This window comes from Sphaerodactylus townsendi, linkage group LG02 (assembly GCF_021028975.2).
Source record: "Sphaerodactylus townsendi isolate TG3544 linkage group LG02, MPM_Stown_v2.3, whole genome shotgun sequence".
Taxonomy (NCBI): Eukaryota; Metazoa; Chordata; class Lepidosauria; order Squamata; family Sphaerodactylidae; genus Sphaerodactylus; species Sphaerodactylus townsendi.
This window is the reverse complement of record NC_059426.1, coordinates 56082834-56100209: the sequence shown is the minus strand read 5'-3', so window position 1 is coordinate 56100209 and position 17376 is coordinate 56082834. Positions and strand designations below refer to the sequence as shown.

Here is a 17376-nt window from a genome sequence, read left to right as displayed (position 1 = left end):
GCTTCAGAGAAACATGCTGACTTAGTAGCCTATTCCCAGTTGTAGCCATTATTTTCACTTCTGCTAGTGAAGGGGACCCCAAAAAAATATTATTTGAGATGGAGGAGTGGGTAAAGAAAAGAGAGAAATTTATGAGTGAAGAAAACATTTTAAAGGCATATATGCGGTTGGGAAGCGTGTGTGCAGTACCCTGCTCATATTCATCCAACTCATTTGAAAATTTAATTACCCTCTATGGTTTGTTGTAGATGTAACACTCCAACATAAGGTCTGCACAGACCTTAACCACAACTAATCTAACTGGATTCCCTCTAAACCACAGGCGTCAAACTTGCAGCCCTCCAGATGTTAATAAACTACAATTCCCATCAGCCCTTGCCAGTATAGCCAATGCTCATGTTGGGAGGGACTGATGGGAATTGTAGTTCATGAACATCTGGAGGGCCGTGAGTTTGACACCCCTAAACTAAGGTTTGTAAACCAATTTTAAACCTTGGTGGCAAAGGGAATGTTAATCATCACTGACTATGCTTAAAAGTTGGCACACTTTTAAACTGTAACCATGGGAAGGTCATTGGAGAAAGGGGAACAGACCATGACGCTGCCCAGAACATGTGTATTCCTACATGGAAGTCCCTAGCCTGCTGTCTTCAACCTGCCAAAATTCCTGGCTGTCTATGCCACAGCTACTACACTCTTGTTAGGCAAACAGTTATCTTCTACTTCTAAGCATGTGTACAAAAGATCTACTACAGCAATCAAAGGTTCTTTTTAACATCACAATAACTACTTGTGATCCTACATATCAGCAGCTCTTCTTAAGGAAAGTACGCTAAGTCCCATTTCTACTTGCGAAACTACATTATGGACTGGCCTATATATCAATAAAATGAAGTGGAAATGAGGGGGTAGAATGGTCCTTAACCCTGACCTCAATGTGTTATTTTAAAATACAGTACAGTTTCACATGCAGTATATTCAAAACATGCTTCCCCCATCAACAGTCTGAATGGTTCAATCAATTTTGTTACAATTCACCATCATGCAGTGATCAGGCCACTGACAGAAATCAGTAAAACTGAATTGTAGAGTACTTTATATATAGGTTAAATATTTTTAAAAAACAACATGAATGTCTATTCCTACCGAGACTCAAATGGTCCTTGTTTCTCAAGGGGCCGTACTCGTTTTCTTGTCACAGACAATTTTGTCAAATCCATGTATTTTGTGTCGCCATTGCTGTAAGTAAACTCAAGGACACTATTCCACTCTCCTTGAACTCTACAGACCACAGTGTTGGAAGCATTATGCTTCACCTCACCAGTAACCCTGGAAAACAGATGTTAGAAGTAAAATCTGAGCAAACATATGTTAATCCACTTTGTGCTCTCAGTTTGTGTCAGTTCACACGACATAATTCTAGCTTTAAAAGACAAGAATATACACCCCCCCAAGCCCCCCCCCCCACTACATCATTCACATATTCAATTCTGGGGCAGGGAAATGAAATCTAGGCTTGTAAATAATATGTCATGACTGGGTTATTGGGCACTGGCAAAGTACCACTGCCACGGCAAGCCATCTGGCTAAGCAGACATTACAAGATGATTGCTGCTACCATGAAGCAAACAATCCTGTGACTCGGTGATACAAAGTTCCTTCTCCATTCCTTTACTTGACGTTACACTATCAGCAAGAAGCGTGAAATATTACCAATATGCAGAAAAGACCCAGTTCTAGTTTTCATTTTAACCTTCTGCAAGTGAGATAAATCGCTGAATGTGCTGCCTTAAACTGCTAACGGACTGGGTGAAGGTTACTGTGAGCAGTTTTGGTTGCGGTATCTCAAACTGGACATTGGACAGCTGGAAAGAGTACAGAAGAAAAGTAACCAATTGACTAAGAGGGTGGAGCACCTTTCCTACGAGGAAAGAAGAGACTGGGAGTTTTCAGTTTTTAAAAAATGGCTGAAGGGGAACATGGTGGAAGGTTTATAAAATTATGAATGGGGTGGAAAGAAAGTGGATGGAAAGAAATTTCATCCCTCTCCCAAAATACTTGAACTTGGGGGCACTCAATGGGATGCACTGACTATCAGAAAGGACAATAGGAAGCAACCAGGGATTAGAGTGTCAGATTCACTGCCAGAGCATGTGGTGATGGCCACTAGCATAGGTGGCTTTAAAAAGGGGATTGGACCAAACAGTGGCTACTAGCTATGGGTACTAAAGGGAACTTCTATATTAAATAAATAAAATAAAACCACAATAAAACCACAAATACTAGTACTGGGAGGCAGCAGGGAAGGGCCTTAGCCTCTACTGTCTGTTTGTTTGGCCCTCCAGGGTTGGCCACTGTGTGAGAAGGATGCTGTATTAGATGGACCGCTGGTCTGGTCCAGTTGGGTAGTTCTCAAGTTCTTAATCTAGGCAACATAAAGGCAGGACCACAGTGGAACAGTCAGAAAGGGAAAGGGCTATTGGCTGGACTGGGTGGCCAAGATCGGGTAGTTTTTGCTTCTAACATTTTGCTCGCATCTATCATTGGCATCTTCAGAGGCATGTCACATTAAGATGTGTTTCTGTCCGTGGTACAGAAACACATTTCACTGTGACATGCCTCTGAAGATGCCGGTTATAGATGCGGGTGAAATGTCAGAAGCAAAAACTACCAAACCCCACAACAGCCAGTCAATTCCGGCTGTGAAAGCCTTCGACAAGACATTGGAAAGGGCTATGTTAGGTGAGAGAAGAGGTAAGAGGATCCAGGCGGAAATGTTCAGGTGAGCACAGCAGGATTTGAGACCCCAACCTTTACAGGCTTATTTGCAAGTCCATTTAATTTTTTTTTATTAATGATTTTTACTGAGCAGTTTTAAAAAACGGTTTCAAAAGTAATTGTTAATGCTAAGCAGTAAGAATCTTTTGGCCTCTCTTTATTCAGTGCAACCTCTCTTTATTCAGTGTAACCGTTTTAAGTTACAAAAATGTAAATAGTAAGGATTTTTATTTGGAAAGCCTATGTCATAACAGACTTGCACATTTAACCGCATAGTTCAGCAACTGATATTCAAATACAACCAGCAAAAGTAGCTCAACTGCCCTCTGACAAAAAGATTCAGCACTTTTGTTTCAAGTTCCAAGAGAAGAATAGCTTAGATTGGATACTATCTCACAACGTGATAAAAATATGGACTGTACATCAGCACTGCAGCCCCCCCCACTACAGGTTAGAAAGACCCACATTACTGTGCATTGTGACCTCAGTAATACTTGGCCTGTAATTCTCCTAAATCATACATTTACTTTCAGCATTTTAATTCTAAACAAAGAAGAATCATACAGAACTAAGCCAGACTATCATTTCTGCTCTGGCATTTCAGTTACAGACAACAGAAGCAACTGTGCTCTTTACATGGCTAACGTTTAACAGGGAGGGTCCCTGAAAAATCTGTAGTTGTTATGGGTTTTCCAGGCCATGCAGCCATGGTCTGGTAGGTCAAGTCAAGTCAAGTCAAGTCAAGTCAAGTCACCTTTAATGGCATTTCAAACATGGAACGATAAAACTTCAAGTAAATTGAGACATTCTGAAACTGAGGCCCACCGAAAAGAAAGGTCTGGTAGTTTTTGCTCCTAGGCCGCACAGCCCAGAAAACAGCCAGTTAAATCTAGCTGTGAAACCTTCGTGTATAGTAACTGTTTGTCACAGCAATTTCAGCCAGCAGCAGGGTCCCCATGAAAACATTTCTTTTATTCCTAAGGCTAGATGAAAAGTCTGTCCAAAGACCTGGGTCCAAAGAAATACAACCGGGTTCCTGTGGTACTGCAGCAAATATCTAGAGCAGGGATCTTCAAACTATGGCCCTTGAGATGTTCATAGACTACAATTCCCATGAGCCCTACCACTTGGCCATGCTGGCAGGGGCTGATGGGAATTGTAGTCCATGAACATCTGGAGGGCCATAGTTTGAAGACCCCTGATCTAGAGCTTCCATGCCACTGAGCCTCTGCTAAGACTCCCAGTGCAAACCAATCTTCTGCAAAGTTTAGCAACAAGGTCAAGATGGTTTTAGATCTAAAATGTTCAAACTTCAGTTATGAACATCTACATTACAGCACGGTTGGATCCCAAGGGGGAAGTTGCCCAGCGGGTACACGAAGCTGCCTTACACCCAATCAGACCACTAATCCATCACAGTCAATACTGTCTACTCAGACTGGCAGCAGCTCTCCAGGGTCTTTTGTAGAGGTCTTGAGCATCAGCTAAAGCGTGGTGTAGTGGTTAAGAGCAGGCGGATTCTAATCTGGAGAACCGGGCTTGATTCCCCATCCCTCCATCTGAGTGGTGGAGGCTTATCTGGTGAACCAGATGCGTTTCCACACTCCCACATTCCTGCTGGGTGACCTTGGGCTAGTCCAGGGGTCTGCAACCTGCGGCTCTCCAGATGTTCATGAACTACAATTCCCATCAGCCCCTGCCAGCAATTCATTGACTACAATTAGCTATGCTGGCAGGGGCTGATGGGATTTGTAGTCCATGAACATCTGGAGAGCCGCAGGTTGCAGACCCCTGGGCTAGTCACAGTTCTTCGGAACTCTCTCAGCCCCACCTACCTCACAAGGTGTCTGTTGTGGGGAGGGGAAGGGAAAGGAGCTTGTAAGCCACCTTGAGTCGCCTTACGGGAGAGAAAGGTGTGGTATAAGTCCAAACTCTTCTTCTACTCCCCCTCCTCCATCCTTTAAATCAGTGGTCCTCAACCTTCCAAATGCCACGATCTTTTAACACAGTTCCTCATGTTGTGGTGACCCCCAACCATAAAATTGGTATATATAAAATATAAAAAGACCATTTTCTGATGGTCTTAGGCGACCTCTAGGAAAGGGTTGTTCAACCCCCCAAAGGGGTCGCGACCCCCAGGTTGAGAACCACTGCTTTAAATGGAAGACACTGAGAACTGACCCTGGACCTTGTGCAGGCCAAGCAGATGCTCCACCACTGAGCCACAGCCCCTCCCTGTTTGTTTTCCTTTTCTCCTTTAACTGGAATTTGCTTCTGAATGGAAACTAGGGATTTTTTTTTCTTGTCGCCAAGATTTTAGGTCTGAAAAGCACTTCCTAAGCAGAGTAAAAGTTATTTTAAACGTCTGATTTTGGTTTTTTACACAATCTATTTTGTGTATTTTATTCAAATTGGAAGCCGCCTTGAGCTCTGTCAGGAAGAAATGCAGCTAACAAAAATGTAAATAAACAGGAGTCATGAAATTTACAATTTTTGACTTGCTTAGGTCAGCTGCAAAATCAAAACACACAAAACGGTATCCCCATTCCAGTGCCCATCTCAAAAATGACAATGACGAACACATTAAATTGAATAAGGACGCTTCAGTGATTGAGATGACTGGGGGGAAAAGAAACACCTACCGGTGAAGCTTGCCACCATAGAACGGTTTGGTATGGAAAGTAATACTTGCAGAATATCCTGTTTTTGCACAATTAACATTGACTTTTCCTCCTAGTTCTACCCAAGGTACGGTCAGAATTGACCGAGCATACGCACAAGGCAGAGAAAATGTATATTCCTCTCCGTGTTCCAAGAGACTTAAAATACCTGTTGGACAAAGAAAGATTGGTATCAAACCCATAAAAGTGGTACAGGGAAAATTTAAAACATATAACACTTATTACAGGATGGTAGCTTACAGGAAGAATGACTAACTCTCCTCCTTTCTTTCATCATCATTAAGGTAGGACAAAGAATAGTCTGTTAGTATTGTGAGCCTACATTCAAATGACCACCACATGTGTAAAGCCACTAAATAATTTTTACATTTCAATAAACCGTAGGAAGACACACTACAAAAACTGCATGTTCTGCTTCAGATCCTGGTGTGGTTCGGCAGCTGTGTATGTTTGCTGGGAAGGCTCCTGCTTCGTCTCATTCCTGCAGTTCGGGAAACTGCATCTTCATTACCAAAGCATCAACTTTCTTATAGCAACATTACTCACATTCACTAACCACTAAAACCTGTGAGAGATTACCACCCAGTTGTGCATTCCCAACAACTAAGAGGTTATTGTCTAAACAATCCCCCCTTCTCCAGACTGACAGGGATGTCTCTTAAATAAAGGTAACATTTTTGTAACAATAACCCCCCAAAAATGTAAAAAGGTGACTTTCTTTTTAAATTTAGGAATGAAATTAGGCTCACCTCCACCAGGTTTCTTTAGACACAAAACAGTGCAGTTTTTTTTTAACTTATAGCATTTTCTAAGCCCCTCCCTCACCCCGCACATTTTTGGCTTTTCAAAATGCTTTCTGTGCTTTATTAACTATATTAGCAGTCCAACTCAGATATGTACTACCTGGTATTATGTACGAAACATTTTAGCTCTCGTGCAGGAATATTGATATAGACACAGGCAGTCAAAATAGACATTTGTATATCTGAGATACTGTGCTTAGTGTCTAAATTAACCAAAACATTTAATGTAGAAAGAAAGAAAACAAGAGAGAAAGAGAGAAAGAGGGAGGGAGGGAGGGAGGCAGGAAGGAAGGCAGAAAGGCAGGCAGGCAAGCAGGAAGGAAGGCAGGCAGGAAGGCAGGAAGGCAGGAAGGCAGGAAGGCAGGAAGGCAGGAAGGCAGGAAGGCAGGAAGGCAGGAAGGAAGGAAGGAAGGAAGGAAGGAAGGAAGGAAGGAAGGAAGGCAGGAAGGAAGGAAGGAAGGAAGGAAGGAAGGAAGGAAGGCAGGAAGGCAGGAAGGCAGGAAGGCAGGAAGGAAGGAAGGAAGGAAGGAAGGAAGGAAGGAAGGAAGGAAGGAAGGAAGGAAGGAAGGAAGGAAGGAAGGAAGGAAGGAAGGAAGGAAGGAAGGAAGGGAGGAAGGAAGGAAGGAAGGAAGGAAGGAAGGAAGGAAGGAAGGAAGGAAGGAAGACTCCTCACATTATATCCCTTGCTCATGTCAGCACAACCCTTTGCAAGCATTACTCCCATGTATAATGTCTTCCTAGATTAGAAGTGGACAACAGTAGAATTACAGGAGCTTCCTAAAGTATTTTTGGGAGAAGCTGAGAAGTTCATCACAAACACTAGATGCTCTAAAGTCAGCTTTTAAAAAATGTGCTGGAACACGATTGATCAAACCTGAATTGTTTGTACAAAGACGATGATTCCAGAACTCGCTGTATATAAGATACAAACATCCAGTTCATACACCACCAAAATGGGAAGTGCTGAACTGCACCCTTTCCCCCTTACCTTCACCAATCATTGTCACTCCTATTGACATTCCCAGGAATTTACTTTTTGTCCAGACATGAGCATTAACACACATTTTCCTCTCTGCACATTCAGCATAAAACCCTGAGACTGGAGGATGATGGGACACTTGTTCTGCTACAAATCTGACTGTGTAGTAGTCCGACTCTGCTTGGCCCTGTGACTCTTCTGAGGCAGTCACTTGTTCAGACAGGGAATGAGACGAAGAGTTACTATTTGTGTCCGATGGTACTTGGCTCTTGGTCATTTTCCATGAGCAGTGAAATGTCTCCCCAATTATTGGATTGTAGGGTTTTTTCGCAATTGCCCCTTTCCGACCTTCATGAAAGGACGTGAGGTAATACTCAACAAAACGAATCATCCTCTCCTCAGGGCTAGAGCCATTTGCAATTGCAAGGAAAAGGTCTGGATGGGACATGAAATCTGCATACATCTCCAGCAACGAGCGTTTCTCTAAAATAAAAGTAGGAAGAACCACCTGAAATTAAAAGAGAAATATCAAGTTTGAACATTATTCATTCATAAAACTTGGGGGGGGGGGGTTCCCCTAAAGCTACAGGGGTGCATCTAAACTAAGTTGGAAATTGTCACCAGGTCTCCCTTCTGATAAAAAGACCCCTTTTTATCTTTCCTAAGGATAACCCTGTTCCCCAGAAGGGGCATTTAATACAGTGAAGAGACAGGAAAGTTCCATTCTGCTGATGGAAAATTTAGTCTACATCCTGCCTGTTATTCACTAATTCCAGCAACATAAGGGCTAGTCAAAGTTTCAGTGACTGAAAACTCTGGGATTTCTCTAAACAGATACCACTACATATAATTAAGATACTACTGGTAATAACATATGCTACTCAGTATTTTACATAGTTCTTATAAGTTTCAAAGTTCGTCACATATTATCTCAGTACAAAAATACAGTGTCAGAGGAAATATATCTACATATATATTTGGTGTCCACATATATCAAGAATAAAACACATGGGTACACACATGTCAAGAATAAAACAGTAAAACAAAATTAGAAATGGTTCCTAATGCACTGAGCTAACCTCCACTTCAGAACAAAAAAATATTTTGGGTTTCACTCAAATGCATCAACAGTCACTGATCTAGCCACATTTCTTCCATCTCAGCATTTATCTCAAAGGAAACACAAAAGAGAAGTGGCATAATTAAATGCAAAAGCTATGCAATGGAGTCACAAAGCTGGCAAAAAGTTCAGTCTATGTACTGTTGAAGGCTTTCACGGCTGGAATCACTGGGGTGCTGTGGGGTTTCCAGCACTGGAACACGGCCATACAGACCGGAAACCCCACAACACCCCAGTTCAGTCTATGCATAACGTGCCAGCTGGATTCCTTTGGCACTTTTTTGACATGGTGGCTAATACCCAAATGGAATTCTCTCTTGACAAAACTAGCTATGCCTGGCTGACCTCCATTACGGAAGCCCACTCATTTCAGAAAGGTTGGTGCTTGAACCACTCACTCTTGTTAAATCCATGCCCAGCTTGAGCTGAGACAGGAGATGCAAAATAACACTACGCTGCTCTTCCACAGCGCCGAGGTCATCCTCTTTATTATCACAGGTATCTTCCACTTCTTCGTCCGGGTTTATTTCCTCTGGCTCCTAGTGTAAATTTCAAAAAGTTAGTGACTCTTCAAATCACACACCTTTTACCCTTGTCCAACTTAGTTAACAAACAAAAATAAGTAAATGCTGCTAACTAAATAAATATTGCCCAAGAAATTATTATTTGTTTGGTTACAGACTTTATATCACACTTTTTAACTCAAAGTGTTTTCGAAATACTTTAGGTAGCAAAAGGTTAAAACAAACAATTGAAGCCCTAAAGATATAAACGCTTTTCATCAGTGGAAGTGGATCAGGTCTTCTGTCTTCATTGCCAGCTGGCGGACGTGAAAGAAAGCAAGCCACATAATAATCAGACATAATCAACTCATTCATCAACTCAAGTTTCAACTGAAAATAAAATCATCACCAAGATAATAACTGATAAAGTTGAAAGGTCAGCAACCCACTGTACATACAGAATGTACAGATATATTTACTTCCTGCTGAAAATTTGATGGAAAAAGAAACTATAGCTTGTCATGATACTATGTTCATGGATACTTAACTACTGTTAACAGGGATCTGCATCTAATGAGCAAAGGTTGGTGTGAGCATCTTATTTTAATTAAACTATTGAAATCTGAACAGAGAAGTTCTGTAGGACTTGTAAAGAAGTTCTGTAGGACTTCCCTTCTAGTAATAAGCAGCACAGAAAAAAAAATAAAGTTCAGGATGGTATGCCAGTATACCTTTTCAGTCCTCTGCTGATGGGACCTCACCTTTATGATGCCCCTGAGCTATTTTTGATAACTCAGGTTTCCAAAGACATAGCCCTTTGCTTGGTCTGCCCAGCGTTACTCATGACAAGTAAATTAGCGACTTTTGATTTATCACAAACCATACATGCAAACTGATAAAACTACAGTTTGAATTTTGTTTTCAAAGCAGGAATACAAGTCATCTTCATTGAAGAGAGGGAAGCGGATGGGCACAGGATTAATTCAAGTAGCACCAAACAATGGTTTGGCATTACAGACAAGCCAACAGTGAATGTATCAGAAGCAGCACTTAGAAATTCACCTGCTGTACTTTTGCTGGTCTTAAGAAGCATCCAATACCTACATCTGACACACTAGACCTTACTCAGGCAATGTATTGATTTCATGCATCTTGTTCCAAGAATAAAACAGATACTGAAAACTAGCACAGCTCTGATACGAATGCACTTGTCTTAGAGTTATATGGCATTGCTGTTTAACTGGCACAATAAATATTCCCCTATTGTGGGTGAACTCACTATAGATCTACTCTGCGGAGAAGTTGACATTTATTGACCTACTGGTGAAAAAATAGAGATCAGTCAGCAGAAGGTGCCAACTAAAGGTGTCAAAAGAAAGTTGTTTCCTAGAGACCTGGAATCTATATTGGGGGAGGGTGCGGGGCTGTGGATTGGCAGCTTCAACAGGAAAGACAAAAGAAACAAAACTTGTTGCCTCTTTTAGCAGCGCCACTCCATGGATGGAAGAGGAAGAATGGAGCAATTCCCCACCCCCACCCCTGCCGACTGCAGCCTTTTTACCTACAGGGCTATTTTTACCTACAGAGCCCTCCGGGGTTTGGGCGGTCTATCAAGTCTAATAAATAAATAAATAAATAAAATATTACAATTATTTGAAATATTTATTAGCTACCTCTCTTATGTTGCTCAAGACAGCTTACGGTACTATTAAAGTACATCAAATGACAGACAGACATTAATCAAACATGGTCCAAATAAAACCATCTTCATCTGCCTCCTAAAGGTCAAAGTACACCTCCCTGGAGAGGCTGCTTCATAATCGTGGGGCTTCCACTGAAAAAGCCCCCTCCTAAGTACCTATCGAACAAGCTTCTTTGATTGATGAGACAGTCAGGAGGTCCTCTCCCTGTGATCTTAATTCCAGGGCAGGAACATATATGAGAACACTGTCCTTCAGATACCTGGGTCCTAAGCCATGTAGGTATTTAAAGAACAAAACCAACACCTCAAACTGGGCTCAGGAGCAAATCGGCAGCCAGTGTAATTGTTGTAATATCAGGGTCACGTGCTCCTGATAACTGGCCCCAACCAGCAGTCTACAGAAGCTGCAAGTTCTAAACACACTGCAAGGGTAGCTCCAAGTATTACAACAGTCCAGTCACAGGGCAACTAAGGCATGACTCACTGTGGCTAAATCTAACAGGCCCAGGAATGAACACAGCTGATGTAACAGTCAATAGTGGGCAAAAGCACTTTGGACCACCACAGCCACCTGGTTTTCTAAGGTGACTGCTATGTTGAGTTGAGCTCCCAAGCTGCAAACCTGGCTTTTCAAGGGAAGTATAACCCCATCCAAGACAGGAGAGATTTGAAGTCCCTGGTTGGTCTTTGTATTAATCCTTGTCAGGATTAAGTTTCATTTTGTTCACCTTTATCCAGTCCATTACTGACTGCAAGCACTAGCTCAGAATATTAACATCCTCCTGGGAATTTGGTGGAAAAGGAAGGTAGTGTTGGGTGTCGTGTACAGATCAGTGACACAGCAGCCCAAACTTCCTGATGATCTCTCCCAGTTATTAGCTACCATATTACTCCTTGTGGGTACTAAGAATCAAATTCACTGAAGATGGAAATGGCTGCTGGAGGAAAAAGGAAGAGGGAGATCCACGATTGTTGCGCAGCCTGAACACAGGATCCAAGCCATTATGTAAAACTGGCAGTCTGAATCATGTGATCTGAAGTAGCACATGCCTTGGAACAAGCAGCTGCGTGACAAGTCAGCTCTTGCTCAGCTGGTAACTTTGATAACTAAATGGTTATCATAAATGTCTGTCCCGGCCATCTGAAGACTGAATTGGCAGATATCACTCACTTCTCACTCTGCCTTTCGCCCTCAAGGGCACAATAAGTTAAGACCTGAAGAGAAAGAGTTGAAGTATATGCAGCTTCCACAGAAGTCTGTTGTGTTCCTGAAACAAATTTACTCTTAAGGAAAATATCTATCCTACTAAGAAGTCCCAACTTTTGGGCTCCAAATTAAAAAGCAGTATTGGGAGAAACATGCATCATTCAAAGTCAGCTTGGAAACTAAAAAGAGGAGAATAATGGAATATAAGCTCCCCTGCTACAATTTCATTAATGAGGGCTGCTCCTACACATCATCCATGTAGTAAAAACTGCCACAACCTAAGCCCACTTGTCTGTTTACAAAACTTTCACAATTGGTGCTTCTCTCAACTTTTAAAAATATTTTTGGAATTATAAGGGTTTTTTTTAAATAAAAAGTGGTAGTTATGTCCCACTAGTGTTTTCAACTGCTGCCATGTTTAAACAACAATTCCTTTACCTAGATTTGGTGATAAAGTCTAGCTACAAATATTTATGCTGTTTCCTTCTCCTTTTTACTTGATAAATTTTGATGCATGTACCAGGAAGTTTCACTGTTAACCTACGTCCCTATTTAGCAGTGCCAACAGCCATATTCAGTTTGTATGAGTCAATGAATTAATTTTACTTCTTGCTTTTATTATTTATTACTTTTCCAAGTTTCCTTTTACAATTAACAGAATGGTTACTATAAGGTAGAAAAAATAGCTTGACTGATATTATGTCATTTATTTTTTAGTTCAACATAAGCACAGAAACCATGATTTTCTTAAACAGAGGTGCCCCCATCCAAATAAAGAGGCAAAACTTTACATAGCCACAGAAGCTGGGCTTTCACACAGCCTTACCATGCTGAGCTCGCTGGAACTTGAAATGGACTGCTCCTCTCTGACAGACGATGGCTTGTTTTGATCTGCTGTGAAATTTTCATCCGCTCCATTTTTGAAGTGGTTTGGCAGGGAGATCTTTGGTTCCAACCAGCTGATTGTCGTCCCTGAAGCAAAAGAGTTTTTGCGCTGAAACTTGCTCATATTCAAAGAGTTCAGTTTGTTTGTTTTTTAAAAAGGTGACTGTCATGAAGAAGCTTCTCCCCCCCTCCTCCAAAAGATGAAAAGCAACTAAACTTGCTCAACAGCCACAAAAAGAAGGTGGTGCCAAAGGACAACACCTTGCCCGATCATTAGAATGAGGCCCGTCATTGGGCAATGGTGACACACACCACACGGCTCAGAGAAGGAGCTGATGTTATGAAAGGTGTAACCAGAAACCACATAAAGAACCCAATCAGACTAGATAGTTACGTAATCCTCTCTGACAGGTTGCTGCATCTACATCTAGCAACACCATTAAGCAGTGGAAGGGGGGACACATCTTCAAAACGTATTAGGGATGTGGGAACACAACTTTTGCTGGTGTGGGCGAAGGAGGTATGAGTTGTTGAATGGCTGAAAATAGGGTGTGCGCTGCTGAAGAAAAGGGCTGCTTGAAAATAAGAGGCAGCAGCTTTTGGAGGAGAGGAATGCATTCATTTAATGACTCAGGAGTCTCCAGTTACTCCCCTCCCCCACATGCGCAGCTAATCTATCGGAATGGATACAATTCCTCATCAATAATGAAAATATTCCATTCTATTCTGGAAGACTAGTGTTCATGGACTCCAATAAAGCCCTATTAAAAGAAACACACTTGCAAGCTTGAATAAAGGAACACTCAGGCTGGAACATAAACATTACAGATAACTTGGCATCTTCTGCCTACAAGACGCGATTGGAAGCTTAGCTATTAGACTATCCAAGTAACTCCAAGAAGTTCAAGTATCACCTCTTCAGGGACTTTTCTTTCCCATTGCTAAAGTGCAAGAAAACCTCAACATAGTGAAAATATGATTTTTTTCTATTCTGCATATAAATTACTTGCTATTTTAATATATTGCATGAAGATTATTGCTTCACTAAGAACCAAAAGTTGGCTTAAGAACATAAGAAAGAGCCTGCTGGATCAGACCACAGTCCATTTAGTCCAGTACTCTGCTACTTGCAGTGGCCCACCAGGTGCCTTTGGGAGCTCACATGCTGGATGTGAAAGCAATGGCCTTCTGCTGCTGCTGATGCTCCCGAGCACCTGGTCTGCTAAGGCATTTGCAATCTGAGATCAAGGAGAATCAAGATTGGTAGCCATAGATCGACTTCTCCTCCATAAATCTGTCCAAGCCCCTTTTAAAGCTATCCAGGTTAGCAGTCATCACCACCTCCTGTAACAGCGTATGCCAAACACCATATTTCCATATTTAACTATTTTTAACTATTTAAAAATTAACAACTATTTTTTAACTATTAACTATTTTTACTTACGCAAAGCCGGACATACTAAGGACTCCTTAAGAGGAGGGACAAATTCAGGTACTCACAGTGAATACAAATAAAGTGAAACTGTCTCTGTAAAAGACCAGCTTTCATGAATATGAGACAAAAATTTTCTAAGAACCACTTTTCAAGACAACAGCAGTTATTTTTTCCCAGCTGTTTATCAACAAAACCTAGTTTGGGGCAGAAATCAAATGGGTCAACCCTCCATTCACTTCTTCCCCTCCATTACAAAGCACCTGTCACCCATGGGGTTGAAGGATTCAGCGAACTTCACCCATGCAAACTCAAAGCCAGAATCAGAAAATTACACATTAAGATTCTTACATGCTCCTGGGAATTGAAACAAGATTATGCAACAGAGCCATTAATGTTTTTTGGCTGTATCCTATTCTGGTCCCCTCATGCACCCAGAAACCCCAGTAATATTTCAGATAGCATAAATTCTAGCATAATGTGCTGTCTAGTCTCATCTTCCTTGGAGAAACCAGCCACTCAATGAGTGTGTTTTTATATAAATGCTTACCAGACACAGAATCTACTTTCCGGAAACATATCAGACCTAATGCAAGTCACAGCTACGCAGAACATGCTCCCTTTGAAAAGTACAGTACAATCTTTGTTGTCTGGCACTCCTGGGAAATGGGGGATGCTAGTCAATCAAATGTACTGCACACTCAAGCTTATTGTTCTACCCTACCTTCTACCCAGGAGAATTCTGATTGCCCCCCTGTGAATTCTCCCATTGAGCCATAAATGGGCCAGCTGCCTGAGAGCTCTCAAGCACAGCAGGCTCCCAAAAGCTGAGAGGGAAGAAGGCACTGGAGGATAATGTCACCTGATGGCCCTGGAGGTCAGAAGCCCAGCAAATGGTTGGGGGCTGGCAAGGAATGAGTCAGGTAGGTGAGCACTGGATGAATGAGAGGCTTGATTTCTGAGGAGGGAGGTACTTGCCCTCCAGGCAGTGCATGTTAGCACAGCAGTCCAAATAAATCAAATGTTAAACAAAGCTTTTATGGTACTTTACATTAATTTTAGCAGGCAACAATTCTCTTGGATCATTCTATTCTATTTTACATTTATTACCCACCCTGTACAACAGTCTCAGGGTGGGTTCGTTGCATGGTTATTATTTCATTACTAGCACCTTAATATTATTTTTCCTTGTCTAATTACAATTCTTTTATTTGCATGGTAATTTCTCATGTTACCCCAGCATCATTCTCAACACACATTTATGAGATTAAGCTCTGTACATATTGGGAAAAGCTTGCAAAACAAGAAAGCCAACCATACCTAGCAAAAAGACTGAGAATCTTGCTTTCTTGACTTAGTACATTAGTTGTTTACCATTCAGTTTTAACAAAGAATTTTGTAAACAGCCAAGTACATACACTGATGTATTCCTTGTGAAAACAGGCCCATGCCAAAACCAAAATTAAACAGCAATGATTGCTGGCTAAACCAACAACATCTTAATGAAATTTCCATCATGAAGGTAGCCTCTAACCAAGAAAGTTAAATCAGAGTTACACTCTATTGCAACAAAAGAAAGAACCTCAATGTGGAATCAATCAAGCCAGTTCCTGAATCTTCGTTTCAGTGGAAAGCTCCATTGTGGTCCTCGTGCCTGCCCAGTTCTGACCCACACTCCAAGTCCTGATTCTCCAATTGCGTTTTAAAAGCTATTTTAAGCACGGCTGCTGTCCAAGCCTTTCTTCTGTGCCCTATTAAGCTTGTTACTGTGATAAAGGAGCATTCTTAGTGCATCTAAAGTACATGAGCAGAACCTGCCTTTTTTGATCACTGCAACCCACCCAAGCTGACACAAAATGGCAAACGCAATGATCAAAAAAGGCAGGCCCTGCTAATAGACTTTAGATGCACTAAGAATTCTCTTTTATCACAGTAGGAAGCTTAAGAAAGGCTTGGGCAGAAGCAGAAGAAAGGCTTGGGCAGAAGAAGAGTTTAGAATAGCTTTTAAAACACAACCAAAGAATTGCACTTCTTTGCCCTATGGAAAGATGTGACTGTCACTTCCAACATACCATGCGCAGGCACATTGTTCTCTTTTGTAGACTGAATATAGATTCATCGATAAAAATTAAACACAATGATGATTCCCCCCCCCCCTCTTCTGTTAAAGGAGAACATTAGATCCATCTAACACCCACCGCTAGTTAGGGATCCCTTCTGCTGTGATGCATGCTGTATCTGGAGAATGTGGAAGCAATCGTTCAAGCAATTCATTGTGGCCAAAGAAGTCGCCTTGAGCATCAGCAGGTCTTGGTCTAAGGAGGAAATGTGACCAGAGGCAGGAAGGCATTCTATGCTTCTTATCAAGTCTCTCTGTTGTCCTTCAGCTCGAGACATCATCTAACAAGCAAATAAAACATCAATGTCACACATGACTGAAAGTTGGTTATTTCAGTCCTCAGTTTGATTCTCATTTACCTAAAACTCCTTGTTTTCCTAAGTCACTGTGTGTAACCTTGTGAAATAACCTGGTTATTTATCCAAAAGTTGCAATTACAGGCTTGGCATATAGCAACAGAAGCATAACATCCAAATTGCAAAATGTCATAGTCCCACTGTGTACCACATTGATCAGGCTGTTACTGTGGGCAGTTCTGGAGGCCGCACTTCAAAAAAGATGTGGACAAATGCAGGGTGTGCAGAAGAGAGTCACACGAATGATCAGGAGCTAGACAAGGGGTCTGCAACCTGCAGCTCTCCAGATGTTCATAGACTACAATTCCCATCAGTCCCTGTCAGCATGGCCAATTGAGCTAGACCAAGCCCTACAAGGGAAGGCTAAGGAACTCAGGAACATGCAGTCTGGAAAAGAAGACGCTGAGGGGGAACATGATTGCCCTCTTTGAGTAGCTGAAAAGTTGTCCCCTAGAAAAGGGCAGGGAGCTGGGCCTGTTGGTAGCTGAGAATAGGACTCAAAATAATGGTCTTAAAAGTACTGGCTGGATATTAGTTTTAACAGTAAGAGAAGTCCAACAGTGGAATCAGCTGCCTAGGGAGGTAGTGAGTTCCCCCACACTGGCGGTATTCAAGCAGCAGATGGATGTTTTAGGCAGATCCTGCATTCCGCAGAGGGTTGGATTAGATGGCCTGTATGGCCCCTTTCAACTCTATGATCCCAAATGATACAACTTTGCCAACTCAAATTATGGTATAATACACAGTACTTCTGTATGTAAAAAGTCTGTCACCCTTTAAAATGTTTTACATTACAGTTATCTGTTCTCTT

The 17376-nt window shown here is 41.7% G+C and overlaps 1 protein-coding gene across 2 annotated transcripts in view; it reads right to left on the bottom strand.

Moving 5' to 3' along the window:
* OSBPL11 (oxysterol binding protein like 11) overlaps nt 1–17376 on the bottom strand; it is a 54238-nt gene that overhangs the window by 3325 nt on the left and 33537 nt on the right. For both annotated transcript variants that reach the window (XM_048485674.1, XM_048485675.1), the window contains exons 7-12: nt 16289–16490; nt 12600–12745; nt 8760–8900; nt 7251–7749; nt 5421–5607; nt 1147–1329 (exon numbers count right to left, since the gene is read on the bottom strand). In XM_048485674.1, the coding sequence (XP_048341631.1) occupies nt 1147–1329; nt 5421–5607; nt 7251–7749; nt 8760–8900; nt 12600–12745; nt 16289–16490 (1358 nt within the window). The remainder of the gene's footprint in view (nt 1–1146; nt 1330–5420; nt 5608–7250; nt 7750–8759; nt 8901–12599; nt 12746–16288; nt 16491–17376) is intronic.